We start from the raw sequence: 17,033 nt of genomic DNA on the forward strand, positions 1-17,033 counted from the left end.
CCATCCTTCCCCACCCACCATCACCACACTGTCATTTACTTAAACACTTCCACCACCCACATAAACCCGCCAACAGCCACCTCTATCCCCACCACCACCTCTGGTCCATACCTACCTATCCATCATACCCTACACTACACAATCCTGCTTATAACGCGGTCACATCCATCCTAAATACAGTGAAATGCCCCTCACACAACAACATACACACCACCTTTCAGTGATAGGTATCTCCTATTATTGGAGAAAGAGAAACCGCTACCTTTTCCCGATGGGTGGAAATTACATTGAGTCTGCATTAGGATTGTCTATCAAAAGGCTCTTCCATCGATGGTCTCTAACCTTTTCCTGAAAATTAATGATTGATAAACCATTGATGGTTTGCACCCACACATGTGCAGAGAAGAAAGCAACCATCATCAGACGTCTAACACCGAAGCACACCATGGAACTTCTCCCATCCATGGTAACACCATTACCAGCAAACCAACGATGGATGACAACCACCCATGGTCAATGTCCTGGAACCTCGCCCATCCATGGTCACACCATTACCAGCAAACCAACAATGGATGACAACCACCCATGGTCAATGTCCTGGAACCTCCCGCATCCATGGTAACACCATTACCAGAAAACCAACGATGGATGCCAACCACCCATGGTCAATGTCCACCCTAGGCTGCATATGTATGGCGTTACTCTCTGCGGGAAAGCTTCTCTAATGCTTGAAGCAGGTTGTCTAGTGTTTCTTTTTAAACAATCGCAATATATTTTTTATTTTACAGAAGAGGGTTCACAATGAGAATTCTGGATAGCAGTATAATGTGATAAGCCTTTACATGAAGCTACATAAACTCGCTTGGGACCCACCTTATGCAGCCATCATCCATTCCCATACAATTCTATAGGGAGGATAGCAATATGCTCAATAAAAGAAAACAAAAATGTAATGAGCAAATAAACTAAATGAACCAATAAACTCTTCTTGGAAATGTGTGTGTACTGACTCATAATACATGATGGGCCTGGGAGCACGCAACCGGCGCTGTATTCCGCTGGCAACGAGTGATTATCTTGCTGACTGTACGCACAACGGTGCTATTGTGCATGGGACCGATAGTATCAGAATTTCAGCAGTTCCTGGGTGGTGGCTGTCTCATGGGCGTGTCATGAAAGTTTTGCAAATGTGTCAGTGACAGGTTGACACCCGGGAGCAGTCCGCACCCCACGTACCTCCTTGTGATGCCACAGTCCACGTGCTAGTGCACAAGGGGAAAGCTGAAGCTACAGGGTGTTCAAAAGTTGCACAACCATATAGGGAAGCGCATGTAATTTTCTTCTTTTCCAGGTGGTGAAGAACATTGAAAACTGGAACTGATGACCTATGAGGTACACGTTGCCGCAGCGTACATCTGCTCCTGCAGTTCTGCCCGGACGCAGGAGACCTTCACAGAGAGTTACGGAACAGTTGCTCCAAACAAATCCTCCATGAAGCGGCTGTACGACAAGTTACAGGAGACAGGGAATGTCGCGGACAGAGGACCTCATATCTGACCTGATCCTACGCAGCAACTTTTTGCTGCCCATGCGAGGTAGATGCCGCCTATGGGGGAGTGGATTTTTGCACGGCAAGGCTGCAATCTCTTGTGCAGCCGGGCTATGCAAAAAACTTTTGTGCAGGATAGGTAGGTCTGGACTTACTTACCCACTGCAATGACTTCAGCGTGTCAGGTCCTGGAATTGACGTCAGACACCCGCCCCTGCAAACGCCTGGACACGCCTGCGTTGGACTCCCCACTCAACCGAAAACGGTCAGTTGACGCCCGGATCCACCTTCCTGCTGTCAATCTTATTGCGGTTGCTGCTGCAACAACTTTCTTCGTAGAAAGCGTTGTTTCCCGGCAACGGCCGTCGCTGGGCAACGACGCGTCTGCGAATTGCGCCCGCTGCGCATGCGCAGACCCGACCCGATCGCGCATCTGTGAAAAAGAGCAGCGTGCGATTGGGTCGGAATGACCTCCCACAGTGAGAAGCTGCCGACTGAAGTTAAAACTTTTTTTTTGCAGGAGTAACCGGAGGACGCTGCCTACGCAACACACCTGCACAGTATTCCAGAATTGCAAGCAAACATTCAGAAATGTGTCAATGCAATATCACCGGAAACATTGCAAAGGGGGTTCTAGAACGTGATTAGCCATGTCCATTTGTGTGAAGCACAGAATAGCGGCCGCTTCCAGCATTTACTGTAAAATAAAATTTTCCCCATGCGGTTGTAAGACTTTTGGAACACCCTGTAGCATATTAGCATATTATCGCATCCGCGCTTCCGGCAGCAGACGCTAGAGCAGACAGCAGTGCTATTTCGTAAACATTTCCCTCGTGTTGATATTTGCTACGTGAGTTGTGTTCAGTCCCTGACCCCCTTCCCCTTACTCCGCCCCTCCCTCTTCCCAGCAATTGCCTTTACTGTTTATTTTTGTCACATATTCGCCTTTGATATCAAAAAGAAAAAGCGCAGCCGCGTGGAGTCTCTACTGACCGGGCGCCGCGCCTATCACTTGTGTCTGAGCTAAAATACAGAGACTAGAAAGAAAAATGCATCCTAGAGGCCGCATTTCCATTTGTCTGGGACGGACAGCAACGCAAACCTCTCTAAACTTGCTCTTATGTGTATGCACTAAGCTGTGACAGTGCTGCACTGCGGGTGTAGGCCGAGGCTGTACTCACATGCTGAAGTTGGTGATAAAGGCCGTTTTCGGAAGCTCCACAGAAAACACGGCCTCGTGGGAGGAGTTCCGCGTGTTCCGGATTTTAGTGGTGATAAATGTGCGAGCGAAGCGAGATGTGATTTTACAGTCAATGTCCATAGTGTGGATCTCCATCGCTCGGTCGTCCTACGGAAAAACCACACTGTATTCGTGTCTGATACATACAAAGCTGCCAAACATTGGGCCTGACACTGAGTCGGAACCATCTGGCCTCCCACGTGCTACCTTATGCTCATGCTCATAACCATATACTACAATATGACTGTAATGGCGGAGTTTGGGAAACTTGGATATACAGTATATCAAAATCAATTTTTCTAGGTACACTTGCACACAGTTTTTGAAGGAACTTGGCAGGGAGGTTGTTCCAAATATCTTGGGGAACAAATCACAGATCTTCTGTGGATTTAACTTGCTCAAATCCTTCTGTCTCTTCATGTAAACCCAGACAGACGCAATTTTTTTTTTTTAGATCAGGGCTCTGTGGGGGCCATATCATCACTTCCAGGACTCCTTGTTCTTCTTTACGCTGAAGATAGTTCTTAATGACATTGGCTGTATGTGTCACATCTAGCAAGGTTTGAGGATCCGGCAGCTGAGACTCGCCCAAGGAGGGATTAGACTGGGGATGAACAAGACGAGGGGGTTGGATATAGTTCCTTCTCATGAAGCAAGGGGTAATGAGGGACGTAGGCGGGGCTCAGAGTCTGTGGGTTGTAGTTCTTGAGGATGGGGCTGAGGATGAGAACTGTGGCTGGTGGACGATGACTTGGGACGTAGTTGTAGACAAGGAACTGCGGGTTTGTGGCTTGAAAGGCGAAGTTGTAAATAATGAACTGCAGAACTGTGAATGATGGTTGTAGACGTAACTGAAGACAGAGAACCGAGGATGGAGATTTGCAAAACAAGTCTGTGGATAAGGGGCTGAGAACGGTGGTTCAAGGACGTGGCTGGAGACTGAGAACTGTAGACTGTGGCTTGTAAGACGAGGCTGGGGATAACGAGCTGAGGACTGTGAATGGTGGTTCGAGGACTTGGCTGGAGACAAGGATCTGCGGACTGTGGCTCGAAGGACGAAGCAGGAGACCCGGGGTCGTCCGTGCCCAGGGTCTTACTGGACCGGTTTTTCCAGGAGCGTCTCCACAGGCAGCAGCAGGCTAGGGACGGCAGGGCTGGAGCAACAACTGAGAACCGGCTAAGCAGGGTTAGAAGTACCAGAATACAGCAGGAATCCAGGGAGCACAGGCAAAAGCACCTACAACAGGGTTGTAACTTGAAGCACTGGCATCCCTGTCCTAAACCAGCCCCCTTTTATAGGAAGAAGTTTCCTTGGATTGGCTAGAAGAACCAGGAACAAGAATCATACCAGAAACTTGGTCTCCAACATGGCGGCGGCCAGTAATGCAGACCTTTTCCATGATCATGCTGCACACTGCGCCTGGTCTCCTAGGCAACGGTTTAGCGAGAGGGAGCCGCTGCAGGGGCGTCCCGCCGCCACGAGCGGACCCCCTCGCCGCCATTACCGCTGCCTTTCCCCCGGACCCAGCGCTGCAGCCCTCCTCCGCCACTGCCCAGCCGCCCGTGAAGCCAGCCCCGCGGCCCTTAGCGTTCCGGTAAGACCTCGGACGCTGACAGTATGTTTGGTATCGTTATCCTGCTGCAGAATACATTTGGAGCCAATTAGACGCCTCCTTGATGGTATTGCACGATGGATAAGTACCTGCCTGTATTTCTCAGTATTGAGGACACCATTAATCCTGATCAAATTCACAACTCTATTTGTTAAAATTAGTGATGAGCGGGTTTGGTTCCTCGGAATCCGAACCCCCCCAAACTTCACCCATTTTACACGGTTCCGAGGCAGACTCGGATCCTCCCGCCTTGCTCGGTTAACCCGAGTGTGCCCGAATGTCATCATCCCGCTGTCGGATTTTCACGAGATTCGTATTCTATATAAGGAGCCACGCGTCGACGCCATTTTCACTCGTGCATTGGCGATGATAGCGAGAGGACGTGCAGCGTTCTCTCAGTTTCTGTGTTCAGTGTGCTGCAAATATCTGTGCTCAGTGTGCTGCAAATATCTGTGCTCAGTGTGCTTGCAAATATCTGTGCTCAGTGTGCTGAAAATATCTACGTTCTCTGCCTGAAAAACGCTCCATATCTGTGCTGCATTGTAGTATATAGTAGAAGGACAGTGCAGAATTTTGCTGACCAGTGATGACCAGTATTATATAGCAGTACGGTACAGTAGGCCACTGCTCTACCTACCTCTGTGTCGTCAAGTATACTATTCATCCATACCTGTGGTGCATTTTAGTTGTGCGCAGTATATATAGTAGGAGGACAGTGCAGAATTTTGCTGACCACCAGTATATAATATATAGCAGTACGGTACAGTAGGCCACTGCTCTACCTACCTCTGTGTCATCAAGTATACTATCCATCCATACCTGTTGTGCATTTTAGTTGTGCGCAGTATATATAGTAGGAGGACAGTGCAGAATTTTGCTGACCACCAGTATATAATATATAGCAGTACGGTACAGTAGGCCACTGCTCTACCTACCTCTGTGTCGTCAAGTATACTATCCATCCATACCTGTGGTGCATTTTAGTTGTGCGCAGTATATATAGTAGGAGGACAGTGCAGAATTTTGCTGACCACCAGTATATAATATATAGCAGTACGGTACAGTAGTCCACTGCTCTACCTACCTCTGTGTCGTCAAGTATACTATCCATCCATACCTGTGGTGCATTTTAGTTGTGCGCAGTATATATAGTAGGAGGAGAGTGCAGAATTTTGCTGACCACCAGTATATAATATATAGCAGTACGGTACAGTAGTCCACTGCTCTACCTACCTCTGTGTCGTCAAGCATACTATCCATCCATACCTGTGCTGCATTTTAGTTGTGCGCAGTATATAGTAGGAGGGGACAGTGCAGAATGTTGTTGTGACCACCAGTATATATATAGCAGTACGGTACAGTAGTCCACTGCTCTACCTACCTCTGTGTCGTCAAGTATACTATCCATCCATACCTGTGCTGCATTTTAGTTGTGCGCAGTATATAGTAGGAGGGGACAGTGCAGAATGTTGCTGTGACCACCAGTATATATATATAGCAATACGGTACAGTAGTCCACTGCTCTACCTCTGTGTCATCAAGTATACTACAAAAGTTCAGTAAAATGACCCAAAAATCAAAATTAAAAGCATTTGATGAGAAGCGTAAACTTGCCAATATGCCATTTACGACACGGAGTGGCAAGGAACGGCTGAGGCCCTTGCCAATGTTCATGGCTAGTGGTTCAGATTCACATGAGGATGGAAGCACTCATCCTCTTGCTAGAAAACTGCAGTGCCACTCCTAGATGGGCCAGGTGTTTGTGTCGGCCACTTGGGTCGCTTAGCTTAGTTACACAGCTACCTCATTGCACCTCTTTTTTCTTTGCATCATGTGCTATTTGGGGACTATTTTTTAAATCTGACATCCTGTCTGACACTGCAGTGCCACTCCTAGATGGGCCAGGTGTTTGTGTCCGCCACTTGGGTCGCTTAGCTTAGTCACACAGCTACCTCATTGCACCTCTTTTTTTGTTTGCATCATGTGCTGTTTGGGGACTATTTTTTAAATCTGCCATCCTGTCTAACACTGCAGTGCCACTCCTAGATGGGCCAGGTGTTTGTGTCGGCCACTTGGGTCGCTTAGCTTAGCCATCCAGCTACCTCGGTGCAAATTTTAGGACTAAAAATAATATTGTGAGGTGTGAGGTGTTCAGAATAGACTGGAAATGAGTGGAAATTATGGTTATTGAGGTTAATAATACTATGGGATCAAAATGACCCCCAAATTCTATGATTTAAACCTTTTTTGAGGTTTTTTTGTAAAAAAAACACCAGAGTCCAAAACACACCCGAATCCGACAAAAAAATTTCAGGGAGGTTTTGCCAAAACGCTTCCAAATCCAAAACACGGTCGCGGAACCAAATCCAAAACCCGAAAAATTTCCAGTGCACATCACTAGTTAAAATGCAGCCCCAGACTTTCCAGGAACCTCCACCATGCTACACTGTTGCTGCAGGCACTCATTATTGTACCGCGCTCCATCCCTTCGGCGACCAAACTGCCTTCTGTTACAGCCAAATATTTCACATTTTGACTCCAGAGCACCTCTTGCCATTATTCTGCACCCTAGTTCCTATGTTCTCATGCATAGTTGAGTCACTTGGCCATATTACAGGCATGGCTTTTGAGCCGTAATTCTTCCATGAAGACCACATTTGGCCAACAGTAGATTTGTGTACCTGGGTCTCACTGGTTTCTTCCAGTTCTGAGCTGATGGCACTGCTGGACATCTGATTTCGAAGGGAAGTAAGCATGATGTGTCTTTCATCTAACGCACGAAGATTCCTTGGCCAACCACTGTGTCTACAGTCCTCAACGTTTGTGCGTCAATGCTGAGAAATACAGGCAGGTACTTATCCATCATGCAATACCATCAGGGAGGTGTCTGATTGGCTCCAAATGTATTCTGCAGCAAGAGAACAACCCCAAACATACAGCCAATGTCATTAAGAACTATTTTCAGCGTAAAGAAGAACAAGGAGTCCTGGAAGTGATGATACGGCCCCCACAGAGCCCTGATCTCAACATCATTGAGTCTGTCTGGGATTACATGAAGAGACAGAAAGATGTGAGCAAGCTACATCCACAGAAGATCTGTGATAGGTTCTCCAAGATGCTTGGAACAACCTCCCTGCCGAGTTCCTTCAAAACTGTGTGCAAGTGTACCTAGAACTGATGCTGTTTTGAAGGAAAGGGTGATTTGATTTAGATATTGAAATATTGATTTGATTTTTCTACTGTTCAATCACTTTGCATTTTGTTAATTGATAAAAATAAACTATTAGCACATCTATATTTGAAAGGATTCTTACTTTGCTGCATTTTTTCCACACCTGCCTAAATGTTTTGCACAGTATTGTACAGTGAGAGAGGTAGATAGTCAGAGCCTTATGTAATAGCCTGCAAGGTACCGGCACAGGCGAGATTACGGCAAGCCTGCCCATGGTTATAAAGCGTCAGTAATTTAAAAGGCAAAATCAGGTTGTGGAGACATTGCAGGAGTGGCGCCATCAGATGTTATAGGGGTATATTAAATCGCAGTCGAAATCTGCCGTCTGTCGGAAAGACGGCAGTCTTCGACTTTTTTAGGTCGGAAGGGGTTTCCGACCTATTCAATACACCCCAGAATTATCCGACAAGTTAGGAATTCCTACTTGTCGGAAAGCACGTGAATCGGCGGAATAGCCGCCGATCCGCGTGCTTCTGTCGGAAACGGGTCCAAATCCAACAGGTTTTGGCCCCGTTTCCGACCATCTGAATCCGACTTTAAAAAAAGTCAAATTGAGATGAGGGAGCCGAGAGGAGGGAGGGCCGTGGGGAGACGGGAGAGAGCAGCGATATCAGGTGGATGGGGCACCGCCGCAGTTCACGGCAGCGTCCACCCGGCTCCAGCAAGCGAGGTCCCGCTTGCTGGAGCCGGGTGGACGCTGCCGTGAGGTCTGGCGGCGGTGCCCCATCCTCCTGCTATCGCTGCTGTAGCCGCTGCTCTCCCCCGTCTCCTCCTCAAAGTCAGGTGTGTACCCAGCCTAACAGTCCAGGTTTTAAGGATAGCCATACACAGGAGACTTCATTAGTAGCTATTTTGATTTAACCATCTCTGCTCAAGCATGGATATCACTAACACCTGGACTGCTAGTGTACCGTGAGGACTGTGGTTGGAAACACTGCTCTAGACCTGTGTCAGACACCTTCTAGCCTCTGGTTATTGAGGTACCAGGACCTTACTGGACCCAGCAAGCGGCAGCGTTTCAGGTTCTGTGTGCTCCATGGAGGCTTTTGCAACATAAGTTCCGTCAGTTTGATAATGTTGTGCGTGTAAGGAAGCCCAAACACACTGCAACTTGGACGGACAACTGGGCGGCTTTTTATATTACTATACTATAGCATGGATCCAGCATTTCAGAATTTGGCATGGAGCCAAGTTTTCCTATATACTTTGTTTGGATCCGGCTTCTTCGGGTGTGTGAGAATTTAGCATGGATCCATCTTTTACCCTCCTCCTGCTACCGGGAGCCAGACAGTGACGATGCGGGGCAAGAGAGATCTACTCCAAACAGCAGAACGAGGCTGGAATAGTCTCACCATACGGCGCCTTCCAGTTACCCCTTCCCCCAGGGTATGGGTCATTGGGTTGACAACACTTAGGTTGACCACTATTGGTCGACATGCAGTAGGTCAACAGGGTTTCTAGGTCGACATGATATTTTTTTATTTTTTTTGGTGTCATTTTCTTTGTAGTGCCCGGGAACCCCAATCAGTGCACCGCATCCCCTCGCACTTCGGGCAAGGTATGTTAGATAGACTAGACTTAGATCGACAGTGTCTAGGTCAACCACTATTGGTCGACAGTAAGGTCAACATGGTTTCTAGGTCGACAGGGACTCTAGGTTGACATGAAAAAAGGTCGACATGAGTTTTTAAAAAAATGGTATTGTTTTCTTCGTAGAGTGACCGGGAACCCCAATTAGTGCACCCTGTCCCCTTGCATGGCTCATCGTGCATCGGGCAGGTTACTGTTCCCAATTGTAGTCCACATGGATTGTAAAGAATGAAAAAGTTAAAAAATTTAAAAATAAATTGTGAAAAATTAATGTCAACCTTTTGTCATATCGACCTAGGGACCATGTCTACCTAGAAACCCTGTCGACCAATAGTGGTCGACCTAATGACTGTCGGCTTCAGTTTGGTTAACCTAATGACCGTATTCCTTCCCCCATCCCCTGCACCTCGTCCCCTTGCACCTCCCATATGACATTACTACTTCTTAGCCCATTGGCACTGAGTCTGCATTAAGTTATGGATATTCAGCGAGTTCCATCTTTGTTTTTCATTTCATTGTGTTTTGCCAATTACCAACGCTCACCGCTTGTGTAAAAATGTTCTATAAAAGATAATGGAAATTGCCCCATCAGAAAACGTCATAGCTCTCATAAGACCCGCCTCCTAAAGGGCGTACTCACCCACGCTGCTGCAACACAAACACACCCCCTTACTATACTCCACCTACACTTGGCCACATCTGCTCCTGGCATAAGGACACACGTTTGCAATGCACAAACACCAGTATGCCTACACACTTCTGTATCTCATACGCAGTATGGAAACAAGGCTCATGTATTACAGAGTCATGGTGCAATGAAAATCATGACTGGGACATAGCTATACCAGGATACAATTTATTTAGGAAGGATAGAATAGGAAGAATAGGAGGAGGAGTAGCAATGTATGTGAAAAAAAAGCATAAATGCTACTTTAATACAAAATACTGAAGACAAAACTGAGGCCCTTTGGGTCACCATAGAAACCGGGGAGAAGGATGTTATTCGCATTGGGGTGATCTATAGACCACCAGGCCAGGGGCAGGATTTGGACAGGAACCTATTGTTGGACATCACTAAAATGGATTTAAAGGGAGAAGTCATAATCATGGGAGACTTTAATTTACCTGATGTAAATTGTGAGGGGTCTTTTGCAAGCTCAGCTACAGGTGGCAAATTTCTACATTTCTTTCAGGGAGCATCTCTCAAGCAATTGGTGATGGAGCCCACTCGCAAAGACTCAATATTAGATTTAATTCTTACAAATGGTGATAGGATATCCAACATATATGTGGGTGAGCACCTGGGATCCAGTGATCATCAAGCAGTATGGTTTAGTATAAAGACAGGATCCAACTCCTGTCACACAAAAAATAAGATTTTAAACCTACCGGTAAATCTATTTCTCCTAGTCCGTAGAGGATGCTGGGGACTCCGTAAGGACCATGGGGTATAGACGGGCTCCGCAGGAGATAGGGCACCTAAAAGAACTTTGACTATTGGTGTGCACTGGCTCCTCCCTCTATGCCGCTCCTCCTGACCTCAGTTAGAGAACTGTGCCCAGAGGAGATGGACACTACAAGGCAGGATTTATAAATCCAAGGGCAAGATTCATACCAGCCCAGACCAATCATACCGTGTAACCTGGATCATACATAACCAGTTAACCGTATGAACAATAACAGCAACGGTCCAAGACCGATTCCAACTGTAACATAACCCTTATGTAAGCAACATCTATATACCAGTCTTGCAGAGTTTCCGCACTGGGACGGGCGCCCAGCATCCTCTACGGACTAGGAGAAATAGATTTACCGGTAGGTTTAAAATCTTATTTTCTCTTACGTCCTAGAGAATGCTGGGGACTCCGTAAGGACCATGGGGTTTATACCAAAGCATCCAATCGGGCGGGAGAGTGCGCATGACTCTGCAGCACCGACTGAGCAAACGCTAGGTCCTCATCAGCCAGGGTATCAAACTTGTAGAATTTAGCAAAAGTGTTTGACCCCGACCAAGTCGCCGCTCGGCAAAGCTGTAATGCCGAAACACCTCGGGCAGCCGCCCAAGAAGAGCCCACCTTCCTAGTGGAATGGGTCTTAACCGAATTTGGTACCGGCAATCCAGCCGTAGAATGAGCCTGCTGAATCGTATTACAAATCCAGCGAGCAATCGTCTGCTTCGATGCAGGTGCGCCAATCTTGTTAGCAGCATAAAGGACAAACAAAACCTCTGTTTTCCTAATTCTAGTCATCCTGGCTACATAAATCTTTAAAGCCCTGACTACGTCCAGGGATCTGGAATCCTCCAGATCACTTGTAGCCACAGGCACCACAATAGGTTGATTCACATGGAACGAAGAAACCACTTTAGGCAAAAATTGCGGATGTGTCCTCAATTCAACTCGATCCATGAAAAATCAAGTAGGGGCTCTTGTGTGACAAAGCCGCCAATTCGGACACTCGCCTTGCTGATACCAAGGCCAGCAACATGACCACCTTCCAGGTAAGAAACTTCAACTCAACCTTGTTAAGCGGTTCAAACCAGGGTGATTTTAGGAACTGCAACACCACGTTCAGGTCCCACGGTGCCACTGGAGGCACAAAAGGGGGCTGGATGTGCAGAACTCCCTTTACAAAAGTCTGGACTTCTGGAAGAGAAGCCAATTCCTTCTGAAAGAAAATCGAGAGGGCCGAAATCTGTACCTTAACAGAGCCTAATTTCAGGCCCATGTCCACTCCAGTCTGTAGGAAGTGGAGAAAACAACCCAGATGAAAATCTTCCGTAGGTGCATTCTTGGTCTCACACCAAGACACATACTTTCGCCAGATACGGTGATAATGCTTTACCATCACCTCCTTCTTAGCCTTTATTAAGATAGGGATGACCTGTTCCGGAATCCCCTTTGTTTGCTAGGATTCGGCGTTCAACCGCCATGCCGTCAAACGTAACCGCGGTAAGTCTTGAAATACACAGGGCCCCTGCTGCAACAGGTCTTCCCTCAGAGGAAGAGGCCAGGGATCTCCTGTGAGCATCTCTTGTAGATCTGAGTACCAGGCCCTTCGAGGCCAGTCTGGGACAACGAGTATCGTCTGTACTCTTCTTCGTCTTATGATCCTCAACACTTTTGTGATGAGAGGAAGAGGAGGAAACACGTAGACTGATTTGAACACCCACGGTGTTATCAGAGCGCCTACTGCTACTGCCTGAGGGTCCCGAGACCTGGCACAATACCTCCAAAGTTTTTTGTTGAGGCGTGACACCATCATGTCTATTTGAGGAGTTCCCCAAAGACTCTTTATGTCTGCAAAGACTTCTTGATGAAGTCCCCACTCTCCTGGATGGAGATCGTGTCTGCTGAGGAAGTCTGCTTCCCAGTTGTCCACTTCCGGAATGAAGACAGCCGACAGAGCGCTTACGTGATTTTCCGCCCAGCGAAGAATCCTGGTGGCTTCCGCCATCGCGACTCTGCTTCTTGTCCCGCCTTGGCGGTTCACATGAGTCACTGCTGTGACATTATCTGACTAAATCAGAACTGGTAGTTTTCGAAGAAGACTCTCCGCTTATCGAAGGCCATTGTATATGGCCCTGAGTTCCAACACATTGATGTGTAGACAGGACTCCTGGTCTGACCAAAGTCCCTGAAAATTTCTTCCTTGTGTAACTGCTCCCCATCCTCAGAGGCTCGCGTCCGTGGTAACCAGGATCCAATCCTGAATTCCGAACCTGCGACCCTCCAGCAGGTGAGCACTTTGCAACCACCACAGGAGAGACACTCTGGCCCCTGGGGACAGAGTTATTTTCGATGTAAGTACAGGTGGGACCCGGACCACTTGTCCAGAAGGTCCCATTGAAAAGTCCTTGCATGGAACCATCCAAATGGAATGGCCTCGTAGGCCGCCACCATCTTTCCCAGAACTCGAATGCATTGGTGAACAGACACCCTTTTCGGTTTTAGCAGGTCTCTGACCATGTTCTGGATGTCCTGGGCTTTCTCTATTGGGAGGAAGACTTTCATTTGTTCCATATCCAGTATCATACCTAGGAACGTTAGTCGAGTTGTCGGAATCAACTGTGACTTTGGTAGATTTAGAATCCAACCGTGTTGCTGGAACACTCTCAGAGAGAGCGCCACACGCTAGCAATTTCTCTGTGGACCTCGCCTTTATTAGGAGATCGTCCAAGTATTGGATAATTGTGACTCCATGCTTGCGCAGGACCACCATCATTTCCGCCATTATCTTGGTGAAAATCCTCGGGGCCGTGGAAAGTCCAAACGGCAACATCTGAAATCGTTAATGACAATCCTGTACAGCGAATCTCAGGAATTCCTGATGGGGGGAATACATGGGGACATGAAGGTACGCATCCTTTATGTCCAGAGACACCATAAACTCCCCCTCCTCCATATTGGCTATTATCGCTCCGAGCGATTCCATTTTGAATTTGAATCTTTTTATGTACAGGTTTAGAGATTTCAGATTCAAGATAGGTCTGACCGAACCGTCCGGTTTCGGGACCACAAAGAGGGTTGAGTAGTAACCTCTTCCCTGCTGGTTCATGGGAACCCTGATTATCACTTGCTGTATACACAGCGTTTTAATTGCAGCTAACACTACATCCCGTTCCGATGTGGAAGCTGGTAGGGCCGACTTGAAAAATCGGCGCGGGGGCACCTCCTCGAATTCCAGTTTGTAACCCTGGGAAACTATTTCTAACACCCAGGGATTCAGGTCTGAGCTGACCCAGACCCGGCTGAAAAGTCGAAGACGTACGCCCACCGGTGCGGACTCCCTCAGGGGAGCCCCAGCGTCATGCTGTGGGTTTTGGAGTAGCCGGGGAGGACTTTTGTTCCTGGGCGCCTGCCGAAGCAGGTGCTCTTTTGCCTCTGCCCTTACCTCTGGCAAGGAAGGAGGATCCCCGACCTCTTCTGGACTTGTGCGATCGAAAGGACTGCATCTGATAGGGCGGTATTTTCTTTTGCTGTTGGGGAATATATGGTAAAAAGTTTGATTTACCTGCTGTAGCTGTGGAAACCAGGTCCGTCAGCCCATCCCCAAACAATACATTACCCTTATAGGGTAGAACTTCCATATGTTTTTTGGAATCCGCATCACCCGTCCATTGGCGAGTCCATAAGGATCGTCTCGCTGAGATAGATATGGCATTGGCCCTAGAAGCCAGCAATCCAATGTCTCTTTGAGCACCCCTCATAAATAAGACTGCGTCTTTTATATGGGCTAGAGTTAAGAATATAGTATCCTTATCCATATTATCAAATTGATCTGTCAGCTCATCTGTCCAAGCTGCAATTGTGCTATACAGCCATGCTGACGCAATCGTCGGTCGTAGTACAGCACCCGTATGAGAATAAATACACTTTAAGGTAGTTTCTTGCCTGCGATCTGCAGGGTCCTTAAGGGCAGCTGTGTCAGGAGACGGTAGCGCCACCTTCTTGGACAAGTGCGTCAGGGCCTTGTCCACAGTGGGAGGTGATTCCTAAATCTCCCTGTCCTGTTTAGGGAAGGGGTATGCCATATAAATTCTTTTGGGGATCTGCGGTCTCTTCTCCGGAGTCTCCCAAGCTTTTATAAAGAATTCATTTAATTCATGAGATGTGAGAAAATTAATAATCGGTTTCTTTTTCACAAACATATGTACCCTTGTGTCGGGGACCGAGGGTTCATCCTCAATATACATATATACTGGTAGATGCTCAATTAGCTTAGTGATATCATTCAGGTGCTCGAAAGGGAGGGGTATTTCTAAGCAAGAAAAAAAGGCATTTGTTTCCCCCAGCACCCTGAATCATAACCGTAACCAGATATAAATTCCACATGATAACAGAATTCAGAGATCTTCGTTACACATATTTGCGCAAATGTGTGAATAAGCCCCAAAGCCGCATCAAGGCGTCTCTGTATATTTGGGGTCCCTAGCGCTATATCTAGGTGCATGGTGTGGCACCCCAAAACACCAGCATAAGCCAGAAAGCCCAGCGTAGCATACCAGTGAAAAAAACTATAGTGTTAATAAATTAGTATTTAGGAAGCCGAAGCTATAGAGAAAGTGATACAAAATGAAATGCAATTAAAATAGAGAAATAGTGTTAAGAAATTTATAAGTGAAAAGTGTTAATAGAATGTAAAGGTATGCCACACTAAGGCCATCCAGCTCAGCCAGTCCAGAGGCACCACACCTCACACCTCCATTACCCCAATCTGGGTCTAAGATTAACCAGCAAGGAGCCACATGATAATGGCTCCTTACTACAATATGTCTAAGCTAAGAGCTACCTACCTTGGAGCAACCCCATAATGCTCCCTGTGGCATGTCAGGGCCTGCACCTCCTCCTAATGCAGGAACCTCTCTGCCTCTCACAACAAACATATATACTGGTAGATGCTCAATTAGCTTAGTGATATCATTCAGGTGCTCGAAAGGGAGGGGTATTTCTAAGCAAGAAAAAAAGGCATTTGTTTCCCCCAGCACCCTGAATCATAACCGTAACCAGATATAAATTCCACATGATAACAGAATTCAGAGATCTTCGTTACACATATTTGCGCAAATGTGTGTAACGAAGATCTCTGAATTCTGTTATCATGTGGAATTTATATCTGGTTACGGTTATGATTCAGGGTGCTGGGGGAAACAAATGCCTTTTTTTCTTGCTTAGAAATACCCCTCCCTTTCGAGCACCTGAATGATATTACTAAGCTAATTGAGCATCTACCAGTATATATGTTTGTTGTGAGAGGCAGAGAGGTTCCTGCATTAGGAGGAGGTGCAGGCCCTGACATGCCACAGGGAGCATTATGGGGTTGCTCCAAGGTAGGTAGCTCTTAGCTTAGACATATTGTAGTAAGGAGCCATTATCATGTGGCTCCTTGCTGGTTAATCTTAGACCCAGATTGGGGTAATGGAGGTGTGAGGTGTGGTGCCTCTGGACTGGCTGAGCTGGATGGCCTTAGTGTGGCATACCTTTACATTCTATTAACACTTTTCACTTATAAATTTCTTAACACTATTTCTCTATTTTAATTGCATTTCATTTTGTATCACTTTCTCTATAGCTTTGGCTTCCTAAATACTAATTTATTAACACTATAGTTTTTTTCACTGGTATGCTACGCTGGGCTTTCTGGCTTATGCTGGTGTTTTGGGGTGCCACACCATGCACCTAGATATAGCGCTAGGGACCCTAAATATACAGAGACGCCTTGATGTGGGTTTGGGGCTTATTCACACATTTGCGCAAATATGTGTAACGAAGATCTCTGAATTCTGTTATCATGTGGAATTTATATCTGGTTACGGTTATGATTCAGGGTGCTGGGGGAAACAAATGCCTTTTTTTCTTGCTTAGAAATACCCCTCCCTTTCGAGCACCTGAATGATATCACTAAGCTAATTGAGCATCTACCAGTATATATGTTTGTTGTGAGAGGCAGAGAGGTTCCTTCATTAGGAGGTGCAGGACCTGACATGCCACAGGGAGCATTATGGGGTTGCTCCAAGGTAGGTAGCTCTTAGCTTAGACATATTGTAGTAAGGAGCCATTATCATGTGGCTCCTTGCTGGTTAATCTTAGACCAAGATTGGGGTAATGGAGGTGTGAGGTGTGGTGCCTCTGGACTGGCTGAGCTGGATGGCCTTAGTGTGGCATACCTTTACATTCTATTAACACTTTTCACTTATTAATTTCTTAACACTATTTCTCTATTTTAATTGCATTTCATTTTGTATCACTTTCTCTATAGCTTCGGCTTCCTAAATACTAATTTATTAACACTATAGTTTTTTCACTGGTA

General features: G+C 46.7%; 1 protein-coding gene across 1 annotated transcript in view; it reads right to left on the reverse strand.

Annotated features, from left to right (window-relative positions):
- Positions 1-17,033, reverse strand: part of LOC134958615 (inter-alpha-trypsin inhibitor heavy chain H3-like) — a 143,455-nt gene that overhangs the window by 92,821 nt on the left and 33,601 nt on the right. The window contains exon 2 of the mRNA XM_063941323.1: positions 2,731-2,897. Coding sequence (XP_063797393.1) covers positions 2,731-2,897 — 167 coding nt within the window. The remainder of the gene's footprint in view (positions 1-2,730; positions 2,898-17,033) is intronic.

The sequence above is a fragment of the Pseudophryne corroboree genome, chromosome 9, assembly GCF_028390025.1.
Source record: "Pseudophryne corroboree isolate aPseCor3 chromosome 9, aPseCor3.hap2, whole genome shotgun sequence".
In the NCBI taxonomy this organism is placed as follows: Eukaryota; Metazoa; Chordata; class Amphibia; order Anura; family Myobatrachidae; genus Pseudophryne; species Pseudophryne corroboree.